The 27,576-nt window shown below is 35.1% G+C and overlaps 1 protein-coding gene across 2 annotated transcripts in view; it reads left to right on the forward strand.

Annotated features, from left to right (window-relative positions):
* Nucleotides 1–27,576, forward strand: part of LOC133178566 (E3 ubiquitin-protein ligase RNF213-like) — a 92,771-nt gene that overhangs the window by 54,267 nt on the left and 10,928 nt on the right. Inside the window, exons 32-78 of one of the 2 annotated variants that reach the window (XM_061313280.1) lie at nucleotides 166–334; nucleotides 607–746; nucleotides 1,016–1,213; nucleotides 1,753–1,875; nucleotides 1,999–2,119; nucleotides 2,246–2,487; nucleotides 2,646–2,728; nucleotides 2,969–3,102; nucleotides 3,277–3,369; nucleotides 3,619–3,801; nucleotides 3,943–4,118; nucleotides 4,335–4,557; nucleotides 4,695–4,865; nucleotides 5,990–6,052; nucleotides 6,441–6,550; nucleotides 6,776–6,910; nucleotides 7,181–7,349; nucleotides 7,818–7,891; nucleotides 8,177–8,309; nucleotides 8,631–8,738; nucleotides 10,241–10,326; nucleotides 10,692–10,880; nucleotides 11,140–11,266; nucleotides 11,940–12,134; nucleotides 12,710–12,846; nucleotides 14,489–14,696; nucleotides 14,865–15,273; nucleotides 15,416–15,560; nucleotides 15,811–16,148; nucleotides 16,385–16,554; nucleotides 16,699–16,920; nucleotides 17,223–17,437; nucleotides 17,902–18,001; nucleotides 18,270–18,370; nucleotides 18,718–18,900; nucleotides 19,160–19,417; nucleotides 19,625–19,745; nucleotides 19,849–20,129; nucleotides 20,489–20,609; nucleotides 20,872–20,988; nucleotides 21,320–21,430; nucleotides 21,635–21,688; nucleotides 21,889–22,089; nucleotides 24,122–24,221; nucleotides 24,403–24,437; nucleotides 26,464–26,561; nucleotides 26,931–27,084. In XM_061313280.1, the coding sequence (XP_061169264.1) occupies nucleotides 166–334; nucleotides 607–746; nucleotides 1,016–1,213; nucleotides 1,753–1,875; nucleotides 1,999–2,119; nucleotides 2,246–2,487; nucleotides 2,646–2,728; nucleotides 2,969–3,102; nucleotides 3,277–3,369; nucleotides 3,619–3,801; nucleotides 3,943–4,118; nucleotides 4,335–4,557; nucleotides 4,695–4,865; nucleotides 5,990–6,052; nucleotides 6,441–6,550; nucleotides 6,776–6,910; nucleotides 7,181–7,349; nucleotides 7,818–7,891; nucleotides 8,177–8,309; nucleotides 8,631–8,738; nucleotides 10,241–10,326; nucleotides 10,692–10,880; nucleotides 11,140–11,266; nucleotides 11,940–12,134; nucleotides 12,710–12,846; nucleotides 14,489–14,696; nucleotides 14,865–15,273; nucleotides 15,416–15,560; nucleotides 15,811–16,148; nucleotides 16,385–16,554; nucleotides 16,699–16,920; nucleotides 17,223–17,437; nucleotides 17,902–18,001; nucleotides 18,270–18,370; nucleotides 18,718–18,900; nucleotides 19,160–19,417; nucleotides 19,625–19,745; nucleotides 19,849–20,129; nucleotides 20,489–20,609; nucleotides 20,872–20,988; nucleotides 21,320–21,430; nucleotides 21,635–21,688; nucleotides 21,889–22,089; nucleotides 24,122–24,221; nucleotides 24,403–24,437; nucleotides 26,464–26,561; nucleotides 26,931–27,084 (7,324 nt within the window). Of the gene's footprint in view, nucleotides 1–165; nucleotides 335–606; nucleotides 747–1,015; nucleotides 1,214–1,752; nucleotides 1,876–1,998; nucleotides 2,120–2,245; nucleotides 2,488–2,645; nucleotides 2,729–2,968; nucleotides 3,103–3,276; nucleotides 3,370–3,618; nucleotides 3,802–3,942; nucleotides 4,119–4,334; nucleotides 4,558–4,694; nucleotides 4,866–5,989; nucleotides 6,053–6,440; nucleotides 6,551–6,775; nucleotides 6,911–7,180; nucleotides 7,350–7,817; nucleotides 7,892–8,176; nucleotides 8,310–8,630; nucleotides 8,739–10,240; nucleotides 10,327–10,691; nucleotides 10,881–11,139; nucleotides 11,267–11,939; nucleotides 12,135–12,709; nucleotides 12,847–14,488; nucleotides 14,697–14,864; nucleotides 15,274–15,415; nucleotides 15,561–15,810; nucleotides 16,149–16,384; nucleotides 16,555–16,698; nucleotides 16,921–17,222; nucleotides 17,438–17,901; nucleotides 18,002–18,269; nucleotides 18,371–18,717; nucleotides 18,901–19,159; nucleotides 19,418–19,624; nucleotides 19,746–19,848; nucleotides 20,130–20,488; nucleotides 20,610–20,871; nucleotides 20,989–21,319; nucleotides 21,431–21,634; nucleotides 21,689–21,888; nucleotides 22,090–24,121; nucleotides 24,222–24,402; nucleotides 24,438–26,463; nucleotides 26,562–26,589; nucleotides 26,688–26,930; nucleotides 27,085–27,576 lie in introns of both variants that reach the window. The other variant, XM_061313279.1, reaches the window with a different exon arrangement.

Raw genomic sequence — 27,576 nt, forward strand, 5'->3', positions numbered from 1 at the left:
CACTAGCTTTAAACTTTAGTCATGATAAGATCTTCAAGGGGGCTATTCGCTGTGTCCAATAAAACACAGCTTTGACCATGTTACATATGAGCTGCCATGCCATAACAAGTACATCTAGCTGAAAAGAGATTTTGTATATAACTTATATTTCTATCTATCAAACAGACACTGTGGTATCAGAGATCCCTCTTGGGCTGAGCTGCGTCATTTTGTCTGGTTCCTTAACACTCAACTGGTGGACTTTGAGAACTCAGCCTTTGTGAGTCTGGCAGCTGCTGAGGATCTACCGGGATTTTCACAGTTTGTCCTAAGGTTCCTCATCCAGATGTCTAGGGTATGGAATCTTCTTTCTTTCCTTATTCAAAATACATGTCACATCAATTCCAAATTGAAGAGTATTTCATTTATTACTTGTATGGATGAAAAATTGTCAATTTGCTATATTTTCTAGAATTTGTAACCTGTTAAAAAGCAGTAAAAAATGAATTCTAGCTCTTTATCCTTAATATATACATGTACAGTGTGCATCTTTGAAATAAAGTTATTTTAAATGGAATTCAACTGTCTTTTAGTTAGCAGTATTATTGTAATGAGTGAATTTGACAGGACTTTGCGACCCGCTCCCTGAATATGAGTGAGGAGTCCCCCATACAGATGTTACAGAGGATGGACACTGAGGAGGAGGAGGAGGAAAATGAGGAGGATGTGCTTCGTCAGTTTCAGCTCAGGAGGACGTGGGAGAGCAGGTAAAATCTATGTCTAACATGTACCAATTAAACAGCACATAAATGTATACAGTTGAATTTTGTTATCTTGAACGTCAATATCTCAAATATCATGGATATGTTGAAGTGATCTGGATTTTCTTTATGTATTTTACCCTCAGTATCTTGAACTCTCGGATATCTTGAAATTTTTTCTTGGTCCCTTTAAGACTTGACTGTATTGTAATCAAACTCTCTTTGAGGAAAAACTTCTTGGGTACTTGAAATTCCACATGCTGTATTTTTTGCAGTCCCCATCCTTACTTGTTCTTTAATCCTGATCATCATTCCATGACGTTCCTGGGATTTAACATAGAGAGACAGTCTGGTAACCTGATAGATGTACAGACAAACGCAGTGTTGGAAAGGGGAATCATGCAGAGAAATCTACAGGATGCCCTCATCAGAAATAGGGTCCCTATCAATGAAAACTTTGACAGTCTACCAAGGTAATCTTTGCATAATGTACATTCTGTTGTGTTTTCCCAACAATAGAGAGGTTGAGATTTCATACAGGTACTTGTACGGGTAGTCTAGTAGGGGTTTTCCCTAAATTCCTTGCATATTACGTCATCAGTTTTAGTGATGAAAAGTTCTCTACACATTCCTACAACTTGTAAAGTGGCATCTACAAGAGTAAACTTGTAGCTTTTATAATAAAATTTAGTCAATTTATGTGTAAAAACTAACTGTTGTACATTATTTAGGATGGTTAGTTTCATGAACACTTATTTTAACCATGTTTTATTTACTAACTAAAGTCAAACTGATGTCACGACTACTAAATAGTTGAAACAGAGACACCGATCACAATGTACACATTCTTGCCATACATCATGAAAATCTCAACAGACAATTACAAAAAACGTGTAAGTCGAAGTATATGCACACGTACGCGTAGAAGTGTAAGATCTCAACCTCTCTATTAATTATAGGATATGGTGAGACACAGGTCAACTATCAGTGAGTATGAATTTACTTTTCACAGAGATCAGAAGTTGTTTAAGCTGTGCAGTGTGATGGGTGTGGAAGATGTATTTGATCCTGACCCGACCTATGAACTTACAACAGACAATGTCAAGAAGATACTGGCCATCTACATGCGCTTTAGGTAAACATTTTATGATAAAGCTCCACAATCATAGCTATGGCTTAGCAACTTAAGATTGCAGAGTTGTGTAGTTTATGAATGTTGGAAAATCAAATGCTGAATTTCTTGTTTTGTTTGATTCAGGTGTGACATTCCTGTGATAATCATGGGAGAGACAGGCTGTGGCAAGACCCGTCTTGTGAAATTCATGTGTCAGCTTCAGTGTCCTATTGGGGTGGAGGTCCAGAATATGATCCTTATGAAGGTAAGAAATACAGATAGACCATGATTAACCCCAATTATGTAGATGCACTGGGTGTAGTATTCCCAACTAGTTCTTTTGCTGTGGTATGACCTTTTGTTTTATTTCACACATCTATTTGCTGTGTAGGTTCATGGAGGCACACGTAGAAGTGATATCATCAGGAAAGTGCTGGATGCTCAGAGAATAGCTCAGGAGAACACAGCTAATTATGGACAGAGACTGTATACTGTGTTGTTCTTTGATGAGGCCAACACCACAGAGGCTATAGGTCTAATCAAGGAGATTATGTGTGACCGCTCAATGGAGGGGGAACCACTCAAACTCTGTCAGACACTGAAAATTGTGGCTGCTTGTAACCCCTACAGAAAGTAAATGATACCTGCTTGCTCTTAAGAATATTTTGCATCAACTTAATATTTTAATAGCAATTCTCTCTCTCTTTCCCCTCTCTCTGACCAAATTTGGTTTTAGTCTACTGGACCTTGACTTAAATTTGCATGGTAGTAAATTCCTATTTAAATTGCAGGCATTCTGAGGACCTGATCAAGAGACTAGAACAAGCTGGACTGGGTTACCATGTGGATGCTGATAAAACAACAGACAGAATGGGTACTGTTACATTAAGTGAATCTCTTTGAGTACCAAGTATAAATAAAAAACGTCATTCCTCTGAAATACTATCAAGCTTTTCTTTACAAGTACAATACTTAAGTATAATTGTTAGGATGAAGTACATAAACATGACTGTATGATCATGAAGATGGAAGATATATAAACATATATAAATGAAATGTCTTTGATCTGAATTTAATGCAAGTTTGAAATAGTTCTATCTGAAATGTATTTAAGGTCGAGTTCCCATGAGGAGACTGGTATACAGAGTGCAGCCCCTCCCCCAGAGCATGCTACCCCTGGTCTGGGACTTTGGACAACTGGACACCAATGTGGAGGAAATGTACATCAAACAGATGGTTCTTAGATATGTAAGTCAGAAAAAATGATTTCAGAATAAATTTCAGGAAAGTAGAACTCAAGGACATATAATACACATCTATTGGACCATTTCTTCAAAAACTTTCTAGTAATTAAAATTTTGTTTGAATTAGAAGGAATTTTTTTTTTTTTTTTTTTTTTTTTTTTTTTTTTTTTTTTTTTAGATTCGAGGAGGGAAACTGCCAAATGAACCAAATTTAGACACAACAGTCAGTCATATTCTTACATCAGCTCAGGAATTCATGAGGAGACAACAGGCAAGAATTATCGATACCAAATAATCTAGGTTTATGATTATAAATATAATTGTTAACGTAGATAAGAGATTAATAGAAGTTTGATAAAAGCAATTTTCTCCTTAAAGTAGAGAATTCTTGTTTGCAGTTATGGCCAAGTCAATTAGTATTTATGAGTTTCCAGTGATTGTCTGTTATTTATTTCTAGAATGTAAACCCCTGTCATACAACTTTCCAACTTTAAAGTAAACTTGACTGTTTATTCTATAGGATGAGTGTAGTTTTGTCAGTCTGAGAGATGTGGAGAGAGTCCTAGAGGTGATGAGCTGGTTCTACAGACAGAGTCAGGGGGAGACAGATCTGTTTGATCTGATGGAGGAGGAGGAGGCAGACTCAGAAGAAGAGGAGGAAGAAGAAATGGAGGGCCAGGTGCTGGCTGAGCCTCAGCCTCAGGTTAGGGGAGGATGGAGGACATTTTATTTCTTTCATATTTTTAACTTTAAGATGATAGCTGGAGAAAAGCCAGAGAAAAACAAAGTTTGTACTATTTGCTCAAACAGCATACTCTAAAATTGACCAATAAATTCATTTCAGACTGTCAATGATTTGACAAAGTCACTTGTTCTGGCTCTTGGAGTGTGCTACCATGCTTGTTTGAAAAACAGAGAGGATTTCAGAAAAGAAATGGTCAATGAGTTTAGACCTCCCTGTATCCTTCCAAAAGGAGGTGGTGAAAGAGGGGCTGAACAAATGTTGGATATTATTACCAGGTGCTTAAAGTGTAGAGAGACAGTCCATGATTTTATTATGCACAAATAATAGCCAACAAATAATTTTATGAATTTCAAAGATGTCACTTCTGAATTTAAACAGTATTGGTAGAAATTTGTTATTTTTGTCTAAAAGCATTGAAAAGCAAATTTGCTACATGTTTTATGTTGCTGGCTAATTCTAAATTTATATTAAATGATGATTGGATTTTCTAGATGCCAAAATGTTTTCTTGGAGATTGATAACTTGGGAGCCAACATTGCCAAAAACCAGGCTCTGAGAGAGAATGTGTTTATGATGGTGGTGTGTATAGAGCTGAGAATCCCTCTTTTCTTGGTGGGAAAACCTGGCAGTTCCAAATCTTTGGCTAAAACCATTGTAGCTGACGCCATGCAGGGAAATGCTGCTCACACAGAGATCTACAGGAACTACAAACAGGTGTGACAGTAAAATTATGTATACTGTTAAAATATCTGTAGGTAATCATTAACTTGGTAATAAGATTAATTTTTTCTCCAGGTAAGAGACTTATGGTACATATTAGATCATGTTTCTCTTTGGATTTGTTTATATAGGTCCAGATGGTGTCCTTCCAATGCAGCCCTTTGTCTGTGCCAGAGGGAATTGTGGGTACTTTCCGTCAGTGTGCCATGTACCAGAAAGACAAAGATCTCAATAGATTTGTCTCGGTTGTTGTACTGGACGAGGTGGGACTCGCTGAGGATTCTCCCAGAATGCCTCTGAAGGTCAGGTCATTGACAACTTTACAATAAATAAGTTTCAGCAAAAACTGACTTTCTAGAATTTGTTATTGAAACATTTCTGGTTGTTTCAATTCACTTATCCAGTATAATTTCACCAATTCAGTTTAAAACATGTTGGACAAGGACATAGTCACTACTGCAATGATATACTGTAGATTCCTAAATATACGCGAGGAATTAATAAATGCGTAATTACGCGAGGAGAATCACTCGCGAAATAAAATTACTCACTTTTATTTTTATGGTGTTGAAATTAATAATAAATCTCATTGTAAACCGTCCATTCACGAATTATTTTTCTCACAATTTGGCGTCTAAGAGCCCTTTAGCGATATTAAGTACTTGCGTAAAAGAAGGAATTTACAGTATAGCAAATTCAAAATGGGTTTCTTTGGCAGTTGGCCATCTTCGCTAGCCAAGGGTTTCTGATATGCTACTCTCCTCATAAACCCTTGGCATACGGTGCTGACAAAAGACGGGAATGTTTTGTCACATGATCATGATTCTTACCAGGTATGCACAGATTGCGTCATCGACAAAAATAAAAAGCGTATTTAAAAAAAAATTGTTTTTAAAGAATAATTAACAAGAAGGTATTGAGTTATGTTAATTTGTTATTTAAACATGTAAAAATGCAAATCTACACTGTATAGATTCTTAATCACATATTTTGCACGTTGCTTTAGAAATTGGATGACACCATATTGCTATTCATAGAATGGCATGTTATCTTACGGATCATTGTTTACTTGCATTTTACATTACCGATATTAAAGAGTCAAGATATATCCCGAATGCAAATATCGTCATTTACAAAAAACAATTGCTGATTGGTTGAACGATGTCGATCAACTCCAATTACAACCTGAGAAAAAAATCCCAACTTTTTTTAACACCGTATGCCAAGGGCTTATGAGGAGAGTAGCGTATCAGAAGCCCTTGGCTAATGAAGATGGCAGTTGGCATATTTAAAACATCTCTCACAGAACTTTTGTAGCATTTTTTTTAAAAAGATAGTTAGGAACACTGTGGGATCTTATCATTTTTTGCCTACATATTAAGGTTAATGAATTCTTTAAAATTTAATTCTCTTTAATTCATTGTAGACATTGCATCCTTTGCTGGAAGATGGTTGTCAAGGTGATGAACAACCAGAGGAACATAAAAAAGTAAATTTTTTGTGATATGTTTTAATTAATTTTTAGTCAGAAGTTGTGAAGCAAAATGTGCATGGATTAATGGTGTTTGCATGCCGATGTGTCTGTCTGTGAACAATATCTTTACTTTTAATTAGCCTTAGCTGTTATGGGTGAACATGGACTTGATTAGTAAAAGCTTAATATATTTATGGATTTTAGAGAGTATATGAATGGTTATTAAAGGATATTAGTAAAAGCTTAATATATTTATGGATTTTAGAGAGTATATGAATGGTTATTAAAGAATATTAGTAAAAGCTTAATATATTTATGGATTTTAGAGAGTATGAATGGTTATTAAAGAATTACAGTAAGTATTCTAAAGTCATCCTAATCACAATCCACTTCTGTTTTTCAGGTAGCCTTCATTGGGATTTCTAACTGGGCTCTGGATCCTGCCAAAATGAATCGAGGGATCCTTGTACAGAGGGAGGTTCCCGACCTTGAAGAGCTCATAGAGAGTGCAGAGTAAGTGAGATGACAGTCACATTCAAGTGATACATGTATTCCATTAATTTTAATGTATATTTAACAGAAATTCACGTGATTGTCAAGTTATGTTCAAACAAAGCATACACTTGTTTACACCCAATTATAAGGTTTTAATCAAATTGCAGCATTTTTTTCGTATGTTTCAAAAAAATAATAGTAAAGGGAGGTACTGTACATGTAATTATTTAATTGACATTACAGAGGAATATGCTCAAGTAAGAAAAGAATAAGCAAGATGATTACACCACTGATCAAGCCCCTGGCAGAGTCCTATCTACAAGTGTTTAAATCTGTCATCGCAAAGAGGGAGTTCTTTGGATTAAGGGATTTCTACAGGTAATATGTCCATTGAAGTGAAATAGATTATCAATGGTGAAATGAATTTCAAATTAATATGCAAACCTCCTTATTGTGGTGTGTTGTTATGGTAATTGCTTAGAGATGTTGAAATTTGTTGTCAAATAGAATGAAGTAATGATGTGTCTTCCTTCTGCAATTTGATATCATTGAAGAGATGTACTCTCTATGTCTATGCTTTAATTTTGTTCTTTATAGCAATGCATGTGCAGGTTGAAATGAATTTATGAGTGTTTTCTTGTTTGACAGTTTAATAAAAATGGTGTACAGTTTTGCTGAGAAGAACAACAAGAAGCCCACCTGGTTGATGCTACAACACTGCATCAAGAGAAACTTTGGGGGATTTGAACACTCAACTAACCAAGATCCCCTGGATGTTTTCTCTCAGCTTCTTACAACTGTGGAAAAAATTAAAATTGTAATTATCAATAGTAAATTTTTATAGAAACAAGATTGAGTTGTGATATTAAACATTTAAAATGGTAATCTAGCTTCTACTTGTCTCAAAGATAATGTATGTCAGTAATAAAACCATTTCACATCTTATATCCATTCAAACAAAAAATTATCATTTGAAAATCAATTTGGCAATTAAATGTCATATTAATATTAACATAGTATCTAAGACTTGTTCTTGGAAGAATTTGAGTTATGTACAGTACTTTTACGAATTCTAAAAAGAGGATATAAGCTTTGCATTTCCAGTGATGGGTTACCTTGGCCTATCTCCTGCTTTTGCTAATTATTATAATATTCATTTATATACTTGTATAGGTGTCATGTTTGTTTATAATATTGATAAAATTGATAGTGCATAAATACATGTATTATAGAGAATTAGTTTCCATGTAAAACTGCAGAATTCTGAAGTCTTTTTTCCTTTCAGCCTTCACCAGGAGATCCTGACTGTACACCTGCTGGTCTCATTGAAGCTTGTCTTCAAGGTGACGGAGTAGACAGGTAGGTTACGGAAATATCTTGAATGAAATGGAGTTTTGATTTGGCTTAAATTCCAATTTGTGTCATCAAAAAATGAATAAGTAAGAAATGAGTTCATGGTTGGATGAGCTTATTCACTGCTAAGGTGACGTGCATTATCCAAACATCTGTCTGTTTAAAAAACATATTCAAATTTTTGCTGCTCCTACAGTTTTTTGTATATGTCCAGTTTTATAACACTCGATGGCTAGCATAAATCAGTCAGGTACATAGAAAATGAATAAAGGTGCAAACTTAATGTTGTAGTGATACACGGTACCTGCTATTGCTAACAGAAAACTATGGAGCTTTGACAGTTTTACAACAAAAGATCCAGACTATGAAGAATGCCATTACAATATTTGGTAGCAGTTTTCCTAGTGATCAAGAGTACACACAGGTAACAGCTAGTATTACACACACAAAATGTTACCTGGTTACCTGTATCAAGAGGCAGGGGAAACAGGGATGATAAAAAGTACCTTTGTCTTGTCCAATGTTGCATGTTGTACATGAATATAATCTGGCAGACAAAAATCTCTCAAAACTTACTAAATCTAGATCCGGTAAATTTTACTGGAAAATAAATATAAAAAGTTATAGTAAGCTCTAGTGAACTTACTAGTCTGTTGTAAGTGAGATGACTGGAGTTTGATACATTAGATACAAATAATTTTCTCATCTTAGCAAACTAAATAATGCAAATGCTTTTGTTCAATAGGTTTGCAGAAATATCAATCGCATAAAAGTCTGCATGGAGACCGGAAACACGGTGGTCCTTCTTAACTTGGAGAATCTTTATGAGAGTCTGTATGATGCCCTTAATCAGGTAATTTTTGTTCATTATTATGTGATGCTTTTAGAAACTTTCATATATCTCAGTTCAGAGTGGAGTGGTGGTGCCACCGGTCTTTTTTTGTTGTTGTTTTTTCTACAAATTCTATTCAGAAAAAAATTTCCTGCAGAAAATATAGAACTTGTTTTATAATTCATTTATTTCCTTGGATTATTTTAATATTTTATCATCAGGATAGTTTTAAGATTTTACAGTCTGAGATTATTTCTTAGCAAGTAGAAAAACACCTCTCACAATATGTCAAAAAATTATACACTGTGAGTTAAAACTGCCATAGCGACCCACTGCATTAAGCGACTCACTGTTATATGTGACCGTAAAACTTCCTCCCAACGCTTTTCCCTATATATTATACCTGTGTTAAACGACTACCTGTCTAACGCGACCAGCGACCGTGATTTTCCTGACATTTTTTGTAATTTCAGATAATTTTACCTGGATTTAACGACTATATAATTTCCGATTCCTTCTTTCGATTTCGGTCGAGCATGCTACGTTTTTTGGTTCAAAACATCTACAGACACGCGTTTATTTCATTTAATGATTATATAATGCGAGTTTTATGAATAAAACAACGTTTCAAAATAAATATTTTTACTTACCTTTTGATATTTATTGAATAAACGATAAAATCTAATACATAAACATTCCTGTTTTTTCTCTCCAATGATCGAGTGCCATTTTGAAAATAGACGTTCGAGGTCGATCCCGATATCATTTCGTGCTATAACGACCAAATGGATATTCGGCTATAAAACCTGTCTGTTTAACTTTTAATCAACAAGTAACTAAATCCTAGATGTTTATTTATTAATAAGTGAATTGTGTCACCAACGGGGTATGTAAACACACGCTAGCTAGCACCCATACCAGGTGATAATTGAAATGATTGAAGTACCTGGTGACAAACAGGCAATTAGATGCGGTAGCTCAGTAATGAAAAAAAAATTAATTAGGTTCAATAAATTTTTAGTCATAAATGTAATTTAATTTGTTACCAAGTGCATAACAAAAATCATGATACAGTTTTAGGCTATCATGTAAAAAAAAAAAAACCTATTATTAGAAAAAAAAATCTTTGCAGCTTTTTTATACTGTATATAAAAAAAAAAATAATATTTTCAGATGTTCACAATATTTCCCAATAATCAAATGACTCATGTGCAGATCAAGCAAAATTTATTATTAAAAAGGACAATTGTACCTATAATGTAAAAGCATTTACAGTTAAGCAGTACATATTAAAAAGCGGAAATAATTAAACAGAATATGTATTAAAATATATTCCACATACAGTGTAATATTTTCAGCATTGTATATTTGAACACTGCGGAAAATAAGCAACCTGTATTAAGAGACCACCTGTCATATGTGACCTTTTTTCCTTTCTCCGTTGGAAAGTCTCTTAAAACAGGTTTGACTGTATATTTATTCTGAATTTAAATAATGTGAATGATTTTCCATAATATTTTCAGTATTATGTCTACTTTGGAGGAGAAAGATATGTAGATCTTGGATTGGGAACTCATCGTGTCAAGTGTAGAGTTCACAAGAATTTCAGGTAAATAATTGAATGTGTGGATTTTCTTTAATTTGCAGTCTTTGTAGATGAAACTCATATTATCATGTTATGTTCTATTAATTATAAAAATATAATTTGAATGTATTTTACTCTTCATAATAAATGACATATTTGTTAAACATGAATAGATCATGATGCCATGTTACATGTAAACACCCCCCTCCCCCCCCCCCCCCCCCCCCCAAAAAAAGGAAATAAATTAAAAAAAAAAAAAAAAACGGAAAAAACAAATCTTTTGCAAATTTCACTTTCAGGCCAACAAAATAAAAAATGCCATGATGCCAAAGTATTTTGTAAAGCAATATACATATAAATGACTTGCATGATTTATAATTCCTTTACAGGTTGATAGTTGTAGCAGAGAAGGAGGTTGTGTACAGTAAGTTCCCCATCCCTCTGATCAACAGACTGGAGAAACATTTCCTCAACATTTCCACCATGTTGTCCCCAGTCCAAGTCGGGCTGGCTCAGAAGTTAGAGAAGTGGGCAGAACAGTTTATCAAGATAGCAGTACCAATGTTTAGGAACCCAAGGTTTTTTGTGGTCTTCTTTTCAGTATCTAAGAATTTAATTTCTTGAAAGATCTTGATGCTGGAGTACATTTTATCAATGAAGGGAATACTTTTCTCTGCCGTGTAAGATTAGAGAAATTCAAGACTGAATCAATTTCTATAAAGTGTTTTCACTTTCTATATGCTCCCAACTAATGGTGAAAATAAACTTTTCAGATATATTTCATATTTTGTGAGAGATAGAGGTATTTTCTCATCTTTGATATTTTGGTTTCCTCAGAGAGAAGGCATCAGAGTATAAGATAGGAGATGTTTTTATGGGATTCCATGCTGATACTTGTGCTTCAATAATCCTTCATGTCTGCCAGAGATTCAGTGATGATGACTTAGAAGGCATGGAACAAGAGGTATAGAAAACTCTATTGGACTTTTTGTTAAGAATGTGAAAATATATACATGTACATTATTGCAGGAAAAGATGTCATAATTAAAAGGAAAGACTGTATCAATTTTTGTTTCAATTTTGTCAAGGTTCCCATACTTTTATGTGAATTGCATTATGACATATATATATACCTTTCTGAATGTCTGTCTACTTTAACTGTGCCAGTAGTGTTCGAACTAATGTATGAGACAGAATCGTCATAATTGTCAGAATGAAAGGTCGGAATAAATTCATGTCAAGGTCATAGAGATGCTCAAGGTCAGGAAAAAATGTCATGTCAAGGTCATAGAGATGCTGTTCATCAAAGTCATTTTTAACTTTGCTATAATAATTTCATACTTCACAGCTTTTAAATGTTTTGTCAAGTCAGTAAATCAGTACCATGTTAAGAGAACTGGGTTGTCATGACTATTTTCAGGCAATTTTTTAACCTCCTGGAAAAAAAGAGCTCTGCATGTAGGAATGTAGGAATTTGCATTAATATTAAAGCTTGAGCATGTAACTTTCTCTTTAATTAATAAAAGTTAATGGCTAGAAATTATTTTTACTGTGGATCTGTTGGGTAATTTGTTGACCATTTAGCCTTCTTAACAAGTTAAATGAAACAAATTTTGATCCGTGTGTTTTCTGAGCAGGTGATCCAAGCTGCTAAAGAAGTCTTGCTGTGGTGTGCCACTCCTGACGGTGTATTGAGGACCAAAAATAAACTTCCTCAACGGGAATTTGAATTTGTAGAGAACACTTACTGTGAAAAACAGAAGCATGATAATTTACTGTATTATCTTGACCAGAAGATTAGGATGGAAGATAGTGATGGACTATATGCTCAGGTAAGGAAGTTTTGGGATTTCTTTTTTAGGTCACTTGAATCAATCAGGTGACCTGCTGCAATTTGTTGTCATCCAGCAGTTGACAACTTTTGAACATTTACAGCACCTATTTCATGATAATAGTAAGCAGTTAGCCATCTACAAGAATTGTGAAGTTTATGTCCTTTACGTTCAGGATTCAGTCCCAGATTGTAAAAGCCTAAGAAATTCTCTATACTCTGTTAAAATCCATGGGCCTCTTATTTTCTGTTTTAGCCCGAATTTTAATTTATTTCCTGCTTGACTGTTATGTTAATTCATATGACTTGTGTTTACATTTTACTGTTACAAGCATTATTTGTGACATCCAGAGTAAAAATATGTCATTAAGTTCATAAAATTTTTGGATCAGTCAGATCTTTATCTCAAACTTAAGTGGACTGAGAAAAAAATTGAAAAGATCCAAGGATTCTGATATTGAGGTTAAATTACATATAAAAGGCAGAGTGATTAGGACCTCCATTAGTCCTCAATATATCCATGGTACTCTAGATATCACTGTCCAAATACCAAAGTTCAACTGTATATTGTTTTAGGTGACCACCAACTCAAAGCTGATCACCACAGTAGATGTAGCAGAGCTTTCTCAGTACCTCCACATCCCTCACACACAGATCACACTCCTCACTCTACAGTCATTTGATACAGAGCAGCAGTTCTGTAGACAAGTCAAGTAAGTCAGCAGTTCTGTAGACAAGTCAAGTAAGTCACTTGACACAAAGCAGCAATTCTGTAGACAAGTCAAGTAAGTCAGCAGTTCTGTAGACAAGTCAAGAAAGTCATTTGATACAGAACAGCAATTCTGTAGACAAGTCATGTAAGGCAGCAGTTCTGTAGACAAGTCAAGTAAGTCATTTGATACAGAAAAGCAATTCTGAAGACAGGTCAAGTAAGTCAGCAGTTCTGTAGACAAGTCAAGTAAGTCAGCAGTTCTGTAGACAAGTCAAGTAAGTCAGCAGTTCTGAGGACAAGTCAAGTAAGTCATTTGATACAGAGCAGCAGTTCTGTAGACAAGTCAAGTAAGTCAGCAGTTCTGAAGATAAGTCAAGTAAGTCATTAGATCTGTAGACAAGTCAAGTAATTCATTAGATCTGTAAACAAGTCAAGTAAGTCATTAGATCTGTAGACAATTCAAATAAGTCATTAGACCTGTAGACAGGTCAAGTAAGTAAGTCATATAATACAGGGCAGCAGTTCTGTAGACAAGTAAGTCAGCACCTCAGCAGTTCTATAGACAGGTTAAGTAAGTCAGCAGTTCTGTATACAAAATAAGTCAGCAGTTCTGTAGACAAGTGTAGTTAGTCATTTCACACAAAACAGCAATTCTTTAGACAAGTCAAGTTAGTCAGCAGTTCTGTAGACAAATCAAGTAAGTCATTTGGCACATTGCAGTGGTTCTGTAGGCAAGTCAAATAAGTCAGCAGTTCTGTAGACAAGTAAAATAAGTCATTCAATGCAGAAAAGCAGTTCTGTAGACAAGTCGAGTAAGGCAGCAGTTCTGTAGACAAGTCATTTAAGACATTTGATACAGAGCAGCAGATCTGTTGACCAGTCAAGTAAGTCATTTGATACAGAGCAGCAGTTCTATAGTCAAGTAAGTCATTTGATACAGAGAAACAATTTAATAGACAAGCTAGTCAGTAGTTCTGTAGACAAGTCAAGTAAGTTGTTTGTTTCATTTATGGCAGCATTACATGCCCTTGTTTGTGAATTGTTTGGTCCACTGAAAATGATTTCAAAGATTTACAAAATGACTTGACTGATAATCACATTTTGAAAGAATATAAAGTTCCTGCATCTAAACCATCCTCACAATGTCAAGGTTTTGTGATTTCGGAACTCCACACAAACCCTTGACATAAGTCGCTATTTAAAAGTTGGGTTTGTGGTTACACATGACGTAATTGGTAATTATAAACTAACCAATGAGAATATATTTTTCAATTCCGTCGTTTTCAAATGGCCCAACTCCAGAGCATATCTTTTGTGATTATTAGGAGGACGATCTTCCAAAAATCAATCCCCAATGTTTCATTTAATGTAACTAGTCACAAATCCTACAATATCGACACTTTCCATTCGAAAGACTAGTCATGTTTGTTTACAAAACTTACCTACAATAAAAGCAGTTTTCTGATTGGTTCCAGTCCTAGACCAAGAACAAATGAAATGGTAGAATTCTAGCCCAACTTTTAAATAATGACTTATGTCAAGGGTTTGTGTGGAGTTCCGAAATCACAAAACCTTGACATTGTGAGGATGGCATCTAACTATCTTTAAATCAGTGAAAATAGGAAAACTTCTTTAATTTGTAGACAAAGCTTTGAGAGAGACTTAGATGCTGAGTCTCTGTTGATTGTACAGTGTGACAGTGGAAACGAGAATGCTAGCCTTGTGGCCTGTGCCCAGTATTCTGTGTTAGATCAGCTACAACAGCTGGAGGAGGAGAAGACAGGGAAGACACACATTGTCTTCATCATCCATCTCCCCAGGGTGGCAGGTGGAGGATTCACTGGATTCCAGGTACAAATTAATCATTTTACAAAAAAGTTAAGGGGGCAGGACTATTCAAATGTGTGCTTGTTAACACATTATAAGTTTTTTGCTTTGAAGAGATGTATTTTATAAATGTATTGCTTAATAATATGTAAAACTTATTGAGGTTCTTTCTAATTCTATGTTTTTACATAGTGTGGTCTATGGCACTCTGTCCACATAGATGACCTTCGACCAGATGATGATAAAATGCCCAGTTTTCTGGACCTGAGGAATAAGAGTGTGGGAACTTTACTAGAAAGAGCTGTTAGCTCCTCTAAACCCAGAGACACTGAAGAAATGGACTGGGAGGGGAAGCTAGATCATGATCAACAGGAAACTGAGGACATAGAAATGAAGGATCAGGACGTGTATCCACATGACTTTGGCAGCATGATGGAGCGTACAGGACAAGTCCATGTGGAGAAGAAGGTGGATATTCCGTTTTTCATTAAACTTACAGCACATCCTGCCCTGGCCATGGTGAAAGATCCAGCTGGGGACTCAGCAAGGACAACAGAAAGAGTGAAAATTCTGTTAGCACTTCTACATCAGGAAACAAAGGGTATATGACCTAATCAGATGTTTGTAAAAAATGAATTTCAATGATTTAGCTTGAATATTTAAAGAAATAATTTTTTTTTTGTCTCCATAAGAGTAACAGTATGTAAATGATATCATCTTAAATTTTGAACCTTGGTTTACAGAAAAAGTGACATTCATGAAAGGAGTAGGGCGCCACCTAGCGGCTCTGATGAAGGAGAAAGAGGAGACCATGGGGCAGTCTGCTGAGAGTTGGTTGTATTCAGAGGCCACCAACAGGGACTGTATCAACAGGGCAGGAACATTCAGGTTTTAAAAAAAATTAGATTAAAATAAATCTGGCTGACTTTAAACAAATTGGGGATAAGAAAATTAACTTTCTTAGTAAGATTTGTATTGGTTCTTTCACAGAGTAGAGATGCATTACAGATAAAGAAACATTAAATTGTTTGCTTGATGTATTGAAAAACTAAATAATGTTCATGACACAATTTTCACCACCACCTGTAGCTATCAACCATGTAATGCATGTAGTTACTTACTGTTTTCTCACTTGCAGAAAAGCTCGAAACCAGTGTATCATTGAGAAATTGTCCCCCATCTTGGCTGGCATTATTGCACAAGTGGACACCAACAGTAACCTTGACCTTTTGATTAAGACTGACTCAGACACCTGGGAGCACAGACTTTGGCTGGAGATCATTAATGACCCTTCAGCTACACAGATTGAGTATTCCATGATTGTGTCCCCCAAAAGACAACAGGAACTTCCAGAGGTGATGGTGAGGGGGACGGGTTGTGATGGACAGAAATTTACAGCACAGATGCCATTCTCCTGGCTGATCTACAAACTGATTGACCGAACCATGAGGACTTCACAAGATATTGAAAAACCTGGTTAGTTACAGCTCTATGGTTTTAAATATGAGTGTACTTGAAAAAATGCCACAGAGTGACTTTATGTGTATTTTTAGATAGTTCATACCATAAGTAATCATAAACAGTTGCCTGCATGAGCAATGGTTTTATTGAGTGAAATTATTTAAATGAATATGATTTTTTACGGAATATAAATACATGTAGCTCCACATGCAGCGCTCTTGAGGTCTACCAAGAAACAAATTGTTTTGCAGAAACAATTCAAGAATTGGTCAAAAGGGTAGCAAATGTCATAGAGAACACACCTATTGGAAAAGTGATTCAAAAGTGTCTAAGTGAAGCCAAGGTGCTTGAATTTGTGAAGCCATATCTCGGTGATTTTGTTCATATGGTATATCAGGTAACCAGTGTGGAGGAACATGGGGTAAGTCTCAAAAATTTAAAATTTCAAAATATTAAAAAAATGAAATAAAAAAGAAAACTTAAGTTTTCATTAAGTTGAAAAAGTTTTTAAGATTTATGGCAAAATATGGTTATGTCATGATAAACTTTATTATATTTATTTTAGCTTGTGTGTGAAAATTTACTGAATAGAATGAATATGGACTTCAGAGAAGGACTGCAGAGTGTTGTGATGAACTTTGTAGCAATACATGCTGTACACAATAAATCTGTACCTCGTCTGAGGAATTTTGCCAGCATTACACGAGTGTGGCCTGAGTGTAGTGCCAAAATCATTGAGTTCCAGCAGAAAAGTGCTCAATTCTACTTAGTCACTGATGAAGAACTGGTAATGATGAAAATGCTTTTGTTATGAAATTTCCAATCATCAGTCTTAGCTTATTGGAAATATTGCAATTTTTGTTTAGGTCGATTATCACCATAACTTTAAGTGGTGGAAGAATATAAATTGACTCAACATCTTTTAAGCAGCTAGGTTCAAAGTCTCAAATGTTTATATGATTGTGTAAACAATTTTTACGAATAAATATGAATGTTTTGTTTACCATATCATGTCTATCATGGTTTGCATGGTTGTATCAATTAATTTTAAGTTAAATCTCAAAATGATAAATTTGCTTCACTTTTCAGACCCTGGATATACTTGGCCTCTACCTGTTGTTGCAATCATTGGAGCCTGGGAAGGACTCACTAAATGACTACAGGGGCAGACAATACTGGCAGAAACAGGTGCTCAAGTACCGACCAGTGGTGGAGAGGATTCTGGGACAGTTTGTACAGGAAGTGGATCCATCAGGAGTGGAGGAGTTTGGGAGACGGTGTAGGGAGGGAATTAAGGAGGCCGGGTAAACTGCATACAGAAATAATTCACATGTATAAGAATTTGTATGTAAAGTAGGAACTAAATTGTAAGTACATTGAGCTCGATGGACTGCAGTGAACAAGTACTTAAACACTTTCTCTTTAAAATTTCAATATTTACTGAATACATAAATGACAGAAATATAGAGTTAAAGCAAATTACCAAAGACAGATGAAATTTTATCTGTTATTATTAAATTTTCGTCATATTACTAGTTATAAGAATACATGACTTCATTATAAGCATGAATATGTTATGTTTTGCTGGTAACATGGTTATAGATTTACTTTCTTCAAATGGATTTAGATGGAGGTGGAATCTTTTGAAATTAATTCTGATTTGTCCAATAGGTTAAATAATGTACATGTATTGCACCTCAGGAAGTTCCTGTTGTCTTTTGCATGAGCTGTTTGCATCTGATTCAATTATTTCTACTTTTTGTTTCAGACACCAATGGACCAAGGTTATAGTCATGAAGCTTTTTCTTCAGCATGTCTGTGCTGAGGACACCACTATACCAGTGGAGAGATGCAAGACGCTATGGGTGGTAGGTATTCTAACTTGAATGATAGAACATGACTTAAAGTTACAATTTTAACAAAATCTCACTGAGCTTTCCAATATCATGTGGTTGAAATAGTATGTGTGGAAAAGATAGACTGACCTATAATTGTCATAGAAATTTGAGAAATATTATGATTTCAAGATGTAAAGTAATTGTCATTTTTGTTTTGCAATTAACAGTTAAAATACTTACACGTAAAGTCAACTGGTAAAAAAAAAAATCATAATTATCATTTTTGTTTCATTAACAGATGCTCAAAGATAATGTAGACTTCAAGAACATTGAAGCTTTGGAGAAGGTGGAGAAATTCCTAAAAATGTGCATGAAAAAGGCAGTCACCACAGCATTTGGGTAAACAAGAATTATTACACACTGTCACTCATTTGAGTTTTAAGGTCTTATTGCTCTGTTTAAACCTATTTAAATTATTAACATCGTTTACTGAAATAATGAAAAGTAATTCCATTAAAAAGGAGATTATACTGTTAAGTTGTCTCTGGAAGGTCTGGCTCATGCAGGTTTAGCTTTGGGACATTCTTGTATATCCCTTTCAATACTGTAAGTTGTAATTGTCTCAGGATCAGTTTGGCTGCAGAACAGAGGATTGTATTACTAAGAAGCCAGAAACCTCATGTTTTCTGAGTGAGTCTTTGAGTTCCCTTTAGTGCATACTAAATCTTTAGTGGGATACATTGTAGGAGGCTGGATAGTTGTAAAGCCTGTGAGAGTGAGATCACAGAGAGACCTATACAACTCCCCTGTAAGGATGTCATCTGTATCAAGTGTTACAACGATATGAAGATCTTAGGGGCCGGGGAATGTCCTGTCTGTCATGATGAAATTCCTGATCACTTTAATCCCCATCAAGACAACACCAAAAAGTAAGTGCAATTATATGTTTGGTTATAATATAATCTTCTCTGTCATGATCAGTGGAAGTATTGCTATTATTTTTAAAAATGAGTATAATAAAAAGCAGGAATCTGAAAAGTTAACTTAAACTCTCTTGTCTCAAATTTGTTTACTATATTGAAATCTCCAAATGAGCTTTTAAATTGTGATTTTATGAACATACAATTTCAGTGACACAAGTATAAAAAAGAGATTTTTGTTTAAAATTTCTAGTCAATTTTATTTCAGCCTTAAGCTCCACCAATTAAGGGTTTTCCAAAGACACTGTAACAGTTTCTTCATGGATCTGGTGTCCCAGCTGTGTTTCACTGATGATGAGCCACCGTCCAGTCACGTGGTTCAGAAGCTGATGTCTTACATCACGACCACAGCTAGACGAGGACAGGGAGGAAGAATGGCCAGTAAAGAGTTGTCAGTGTTTGAGGAAGGCATTGATCCTACACCAGTCCTACGATCCTTCCTCCTACAACATCTTATAAGGACCAGGTGGGTTTTTGTTCACTAAACTTTTAATCTAAGGACAGGGTCTGAATGTATCAATTTTTCCTTACCAATTACATGCCCCTATATTATCCAGCCTTTGCAAAAAAAAAAAAAAATTGAAAATAATTTTCTGCTGCATTTTTGAAGATTTGAAAGATAAAGAATGTTTAATATGATAATGAAAACATTTGCTTTGATCTTGCTATTCAGCTCTGGAGAAGTAAGCGAGTGTCTACAGATTTATCTGGATCAAGTGGAGGAGCTGATGTCCCTCAAAGAAAATGAAGACAAAATGATAGAACTCTCTCTGTTGGTCATTAATTGTCTAGAGGTAAATATGATTTAGAATCTCTCTCTCTTTCTATTCTGTCATTTATTAGCCAAACAGGTGGCCTGAGTATCAATACTAATATTTTATAAACTTTTTACAAAAGGACTCCCTGCATCAAGAGGTTACCAAAAATGCAGACCCTGAAAAATCTAAAATCAAGATGGCTACCCAGATGCTTCAGCACAATGTCCACCTGGTGATGAAGGAGGGTTTGGATGTGGAGAAGTTGTATTGTATGGCTGAGACCAGGTTTGGCCTGATTGTTGTGGCAGAGATCCTCCACAAGTTGTTAGTGGAGAGGTCAATAAAGGGGGGACAGAGTATCAGAAGACTTTTAGAAGCTGCTGGTAGGCTGTGTGATGAATGCGGGTCAAAGCAGCCAAAGTAAGATTGTATTTAAATTTTATCATATTACGGCCATCTTTAAGATAATGTTTGTTAGCCCTCTCCTGAGTCAGGGTAAAAAAGTTTGGGTTAGTAGGTAGTTGGGAAAAATCCCCCAATCCCCCCCCCCCCCCCCAAAAAAAAATTTCAACATACATGTACTTGTTGATGGGATGAGAAAACACAGGATAAAAAGGAAAAAAAATTATCTAATCCTAGAGGTTAAAAATAGTTTTGAATCGGTCATTTATGGCCAGTGGGTTGGTAGAGGGCAAACAATTTTTTAAAGTAACATTTCTCCATTTTTTAAGGCAAATGTTTTTAAGAAAAAACTATTTTCAAATTTTCTGCTCTTTTAGGTTGTTCCTGATCAAACATCTCTGTCGATGCTTTGGGTTGGAGACCTATCAAAAAGTCTGCAAGACAAGTGATGCTGCCACAGTTCGATGGTTAAGTGTTCCAGAACTCCAGAAAAACGAGGTATCTCATTATAAACAGCATGAGCACAGTAATTCATCTAACCATCTCAATTATATAACAGATTGTTTCTACAGTTTATGTGAAAAACAGGGGTTGTAAAAGATCAAGTTGTACAATTAAAAAAATATTTGAGTTGCACAAATGCAAATTGCTGAACATATTGTATATTTTACTTGACTTTTATGCATATGAATGAAAATAGAAAATTGCCCGAACCTATTGTTTTCAATGGAATAAGAAGAATCCTTGATATTTGACACAGATTGTTGAGTGCAGTGACAGGTTTATTGTGTGTGGAGACCAGTACAAAGCACTGAGAGAGAAATTGACCCAGGCAGCACTAGGACAGAACATGGAGTTATTCAACACTGCTATAGAGGTAGATTCAATGTACTCATTGAAAATGTATAGGAAGATGTAAAACATGATAATCATCAAAACTTAGTGTTAAATAGATTTAGAAGTTTGCTTTACATACAGTGTAATATGGTGTGCAGTACGAATAAATTCATATAATATGATAAATATTTAATCAAATAATCCTGTTAATCTGATGATCGATTATCAGTTTAACAGGAAACAGCATTTGTTGGTGCACATGTTTGTTTCATGAATTATGTCAGTAAGCTTTAAACGTAGGCAAAATATGTCATACTTTCAATGGAGTGTATACCTACATGTAAGTAGTCTTAATTTATGTTGCTTTTCAGAGTGTCAGGGTACCTGATTTCCAGAAAAGAACACTGACTGTCCTGGCTATTCTTAGGGAAATAACCATGTCTTATTTGTACCCAGAAAACAAGAGAAGAGTTACTGCAGCTGTAAGTTCTTGTTCAGCCACATTTGCTGCCATTGTATTTCAATGGTTATCAAAGCTGCTATTTCTAAATATCTTGAAATTATCTTTATTCAGAGAATAAAATTCAATTGTTACCAAAATTCTCTAAGTTATTTCATGCTATAAGAAGATATTAACTGAAGTCACAAGTATGTATGATTTTAATTTTACATTTTCTTCTTCACAGGCTATTGAGCTATTACACCAGTTTATGGCACAACATCCTCTGTTTGCAAATCAGGTAAGGAAATAATTGAGCAATATATTAAATTTTATTATTGCCTGCTGTAAGCAATGCGTAAGGTCACAGCTTACATACAGTATTTTTATCCCTCCACTTTGATAAGTGAATGTCAAGTGATATTAATTCTTTCATCATGAATGATTTGTCTGATGACAAAATCTGTTCATTTAATGGATTTTTTATTTGTTGTTTACCAGGTTAATCTTCCTGAAGCACTCTGTAGAAATGCTCTGTGGAGGAGAAACCCTCATCTGACTGTTCAGGAGGGAATGGAACTCGGACATCAGAGTACGGTGTGTCTGTTGAACCACTTCTTTATCACACTGTTACAAATCCCTGAGGAGAGGACACTCATAGAACCCCTCAACAAACTGGTTCAACAACCACAGGACATGCAGGTGGATAGTGTCAGGACTAGTTTCCTGTTGTAATAGAGTTTTTTGTCAAAAAAATTTTTTGGATGCAAATTGTACTTTAATGGGGAATATTAATTATAGATAAACTGAATTAAAAATGAATTACTTCAGATGGGAAACTTTAAGTTAGTTTCTTTGCAAATAAAGTAACTGTATAGCTGTAATAATGTATATTGCAATTATAATTTTGCTGCTCTCTAAAATGTATAATGAATGTTGCATCAACACCAGAAAGAAAATCAGTTACATATATCAGATGTAATACTAAAAAATGATGCTGCAAATTACAAAATAGAACTTTTTAGCTCACCTGAGCCGAAGGCTCAAGTGAGCTTTTCTGATCAAAATTTGTCCGTTGTCTGTCGGCGTCGGCGTCGTTGTTGTCGTAAACTTTTCACATTTTCATCTTCTTCTCCAAAACTACTGGGCCAATTTCAATCAAACTTGGCACAAAGTATCCTTGGGTGAAGGGGTTTCAAGTTTGTTCAAATGAAGGGCCACACCCTCCTCCAAGGGGAGATAATTACGAAATAGCAAAAAATTAATGGCATTATTGAAAAATCTTCTTCTCAAGAACCAGTGGGCCAGGAAAGATGAAACTCATGTGGAATTATTGTTAGGTAGTGTAGATTCAAGTTTGTTCAAATCATGACCACCAGGGGTAGGGTGGGGCCACAATGGACGATCAAAGTTTTACATAGGAATATATAGGAAAAGTCTTTAAAAATCATCTTCTCAAGAACAGCAAAGCTATGATTGGTCATATTAATGTGAAAGCATCCTCAGGTGGTGTAGATTCAAGTTTGTTCAAATCATGACCCCCAGGGATAGGGTGGGGCCAAAATGGACGATCAGTGTTTAGCATAGGTGTACATAGGAAAAATCTTCAAAAATCATCTTCTCAAGAACAGCAAAGCTATGATTGGTCATATTTATATGGAAGCATCCTCAGGTGGTGTAGATTCAAGTTTATACAAATCATGACCCCTGGGGGTAGGGTGGGACCACATTGGACGATCAAATTTTTACATAGGAATATACAGGAAAAATCTTCAAAAATCTTCTTCTCAAGAACAGCAAAGCTATGATTGGTCATATTTATATGGAAGCATCCTCAGGTGGTGTAGATTCAATTTGTTCAAATCATGACCCCCAGGGGTAGGGTAGGGCCAAAATGGACGATCAATGTTTAACATAGGTGTACATAGGAAAAATCTTCAAAAATCTTCTTCTCAAGAACAGCAAAGCTATGATTGGTCATATTTATTTGGAAGCATCCTCAGGTGGTGTAGATTCAAGTTTGTACAAATCATGACCCCCGGGGGTAGGGTGGGGCCACAATGGACAATCAAAGTTTTACATAGGGATATATAGGAAAAATCTTCTTCTCAAGAACAGCAAAGCTATGATTGGTCATATTTATATGGAAGCATCCTCAGGTGGTGTAGATTCAAGTTTGTACAAATCATGACCCCCGGGGGTAGGGTGGGGCCACAATGGACAATCAAAGTTTTACATAGGGATATATAGGAAAAATCTTCTTCTCAAGAACAGCAAAGCTATGATTGGTCATATTTATGTGGAAGCATCCTCAGGTGGTGTAGATTCAAGTTTGTTCAAATCATGACCCCCAGGGATAGGGTGGGGCCAAAATGGACGATCAATGTTTAACATAGGTGTACATAGGAAAAGTCTTCAAAAATCATCTTCTCAAGAACAGCAAAGCTATGATTGGTCATATTTATTTGGAAGCATCTATATTTATATGGAAGCATCCTCAGATAGTGTAGATTCAAGTTTGTTCAAATCATGACCCCCCCCCCCAATTCCCTTTTTAGGGGTAGGTTGGGACCACTTATGCATTTAAGCTTTTCAATACTAAACTGATTTTTCCTTTTTTTCTAGCCACAGTGCTCAGGTGAGCAATGTGGCCCTTGGGCCTCTTGTTAGAATGTTAGAATGGAAAAAGCATGATCAAATTCTGAAAATATAATGTGTGGATGATTTTTACCAGAGAGCTTTTCTGCCCACCATGCCACAGGATGATGTGGCAGAAATCAAGGAGGCACTGCTGGCTGCCAGACAAGGAGGCGATGAAAATCCTGTTTTTTATCGTAAGTGTTGAGGGAAAAAAAATATTTGATATGTACTGAATTTATGAATGTTTTGTTTAATGCACATGCTTTGTTTGAAGTGATATGTAACTTCCACAAAAAGCAAGAAGATTGAGGCAGCTACTTGTGGCCAACTTTTCAAAAGATGACATCTTAAGATTTTATCTAACCTTTTTTTTAGGTTGCCCCAATGGTCATCCATATGTAATTGGAAATGTGAGTATTTTTTTTTATCTTAAATGTGAGTATTTTATATCTTGTTTTGCACATTGAATTGAAATCCTTTGCTGCTTAGCAATTGCACATTGATGGGTTTTCTCTGTCTCTCTGTCTCTCTCTCTCAGTAAGCACGTTTTTGTCCCCCCCCCCCCCCATCACTGAAAGAGGGGGTTATTAATTTGGGTCTCTCCATCTAGCTGTCTGTCTGTCTGTGAGTAACACTTTGGTTTCCAGACAATTGGTTTCCAGACAATATCTCAAGAAGCCTTTGATGTTTTGCAATGAAATTTTATACCACAACTCCCTTTGACGTAAAGAAGACCCCTATTGATTTTGAGTCAAAAAGTCTAAGGTCAAGGTCATAAATTCATACATTCAGTATGTGTGTCACACTTTTGTTTCTGGGCAATATCTTAAACAGCATTTGAGCTTTTGCAATGAATTTTTATATTACAATACCTAATACTCTAACAAAGACCCTTATTGATTTTGAGGTCAAAGATAAAGATCAGAAATTCATACATTGCAAATGATGATTCCTGATGATAACTCAAGTTTTCTTTGAGCTTTCTCAATAAAATTTAATATCAAAACTCCCTTTGGCCTAAAGAAGGCCTCTATTGATTTTGAGGTCCAAAGATCAAAGGTCAAGGACATAGATTTATACATTCTTTATGTGTGTAACACTTTCCTTTCTGGCCAATGTCTTAAAAAGCTTTGCAATGAAATTTGATATTGAAACTCATAATGGCCTAAGAGGTCAAGGTCAGAAATTTATACACATTTTCCAGATGATAACTTAAGTTTTCTTTGAGCTTTCTTCAGTAAAATTAACTATCACAACTCCTTCTGGCAAAAGGATGGCGCCTAAAAGGTTGAAGGTCAAGTTAAGAAATTCATTTATTCTTTCTGTGTAACACTTTTGCTTCCAGACTATATCTTAAAAAGCCTTTGAGTTTTGCAATGAAATTTTATGACTCCCTATGGCCTCATATTGACTTTGAGGTCAAAGGTCAAGGTCACAAATATATATCGCATACACAGTTTTCAGATGTCATTTAGTTTTTCTGAAAGTTTTTGCGAACTTTAAGAAACTTTAGGTCATAAATTTCTTGAACTTTAAAATTTAAGGCCAAAAGCTTAAAGGTCAAGGTTGACTTTTTTTTCTTTCACAATCTGCATTATTTCCCAGTTTTTCCACACCCTTTTTTCCTTGTGTGGGAGACACAAATTCTCTGAATAAGCTTGTTTTGTTGTTACTTCTTTTTTTTTTAAACTATCCCAATATGAATGCATGTTTACAGTTGTTTTTTCCTTTACAAAAATATTTTTTTATTCTTGAAGTTTAAATTTTGAATGCAAAAAAATTACTTTATGGATAATATTTACTACATATTTAACAATAATGTCAAAATGACATGTACTGTTATATTCCAAAAAATTTTTGAATTTATTTAATTTTAAGGCCAAAGATTTTAGTCTTTTTGTTGGATGACCACACTTCAATGATTATAGTGCATATATTATGAGGTAGTTATATTCCATTAAATTATTGATTCAGTCACTGTATGCTTGCATCCTGTATGTTGGAGCAAAGTGTCTTACTTATCACGTAGATTCTACTAACAGATTGTTGCTATTTTTATTTAATACCCATATATAGTTTATATGGCAGGATTGCAAGTGTATTTGAATATATGTCCTCCAAAAGCATTGATATTTTCTTGCTTTAATGTGCGTGTGTACTAAATTTAGAAGCATTTTTACCCAATAAATTTAGAAGCATTTTTACCCAAAGATGAAATCAGTTCTTGTCTGAAAGCAAACTTTAAGTAATATATGATTTTACTTGCTAAATTTCTATAATTTCTTATAAATAATTATAAAAAAAAAAAAAAATTTAAATATTATGGAGAGAATTAACTTATTTTCTTACGATAAGTGAGAGCCTGCACACATTCCAGAGAACACTGCAATAAAGTATGGAAAACTGAAATTTTCACCAAACTGTTGTAAATTGTAGTGTGGTCGTCCGTATTATAAAGGTCGTTGTAAAGATTGCGGAATGGAGATAGGAGGTGAAGGTCACAAACTTTTAGCCACCAATCAGTTGCATGATGGGTAAGTCTAAGCCCCTTTTATATTTCAGTGTGGCAGACCCGCCACTGTGGGCAGATGTAAAGAATGTGGTCAAGAAATCGGGGGTCAGTCTTATCAGCTACGAGCTGGCAATGTTCTAGACCAAGGGTTTGTTTATATTTTATTTATTTTCTGCACATTGTTCACAAACATATCTGAATCTGAAAGCAGAAATTTATATCATATACTTTCAAAAATCATTGTGATTAATGGATGTCACAGCCTTTTCAGGAAATGATGGAATTTGGAAGTATTAATGAAAATGAAGATAAAAAGTAGAAATGTTGACTGAGCAGAGCCTTAGTGGTTTTCTGAGTACATATAATCTATATCTTTATTCCATCTTGACAGGTTAGATCAGACTGCCACTGGTCATATTTTGGGTCGAGCAGAGGGGAGACAACCCGTGGCCAGTCCTGAGAGAAGTCTGTCTCCCATTGAGTGTGCCATAGTCAGGCTCTTTACTCACATGGCCATGTACCTAGGAGCCAATGTCAACTTACAAGTAAGTTATTTTTGTAAGTTTTTATTCCAACCATGTTGTTAAATAACATCTGTCATTAGGAAGGGCTATCACTGACTGTTGGGATAAAATTATGCAAAATTTGTATTAAGTGACATTCTCTTGGATTATTGCTTTCCCTACAGAATAAAATTGTAAATTTCATTAAAGAGCAAATCTTTAAATATTTTAATTAGGGCCCCGCAAGGATTTGCGGGTGCCCTATAGTAATCACTCTGTCTGTCTGTCTGTCCGTCTGTCATTCTTCCGTCCACAAATTTTCTGTTTTTTTCTAATAACTTTTTTTAGGGTTGACCAATTAAGTTCAAATTTGGTATGTTGGTTGAATAGGCAGTAAGACATATTTTGATGCTAAGTTTGGTTCTCTGTGTCATCCGGTATGGAGCTGAGGTGGTGGGGTAGATTCCTTAACTTTGCATAAGAGTGAATGGACAAAGAGAGATAACTGCTGAGAATGTTCCTATTGTAAGCTAT

The sequence above is a fragment of the Saccostrea echinata genome, unplaced genomic scaffold (genome assembly GCF_033153115.1).
Source record: "Saccostrea echinata isolate AGI-Se365-2 ecotype Australia unplaced genomic scaffold, CSIRO_AGI_Sech_v1 ptg000003l, whole genome shotgun sequence".
Classification (NCBI taxonomy): Eukaryota; Metazoa; Mollusca; class Bivalvia; order Ostreida; family Ostreidae; genus Saccostrea; species Saccostrea echinata.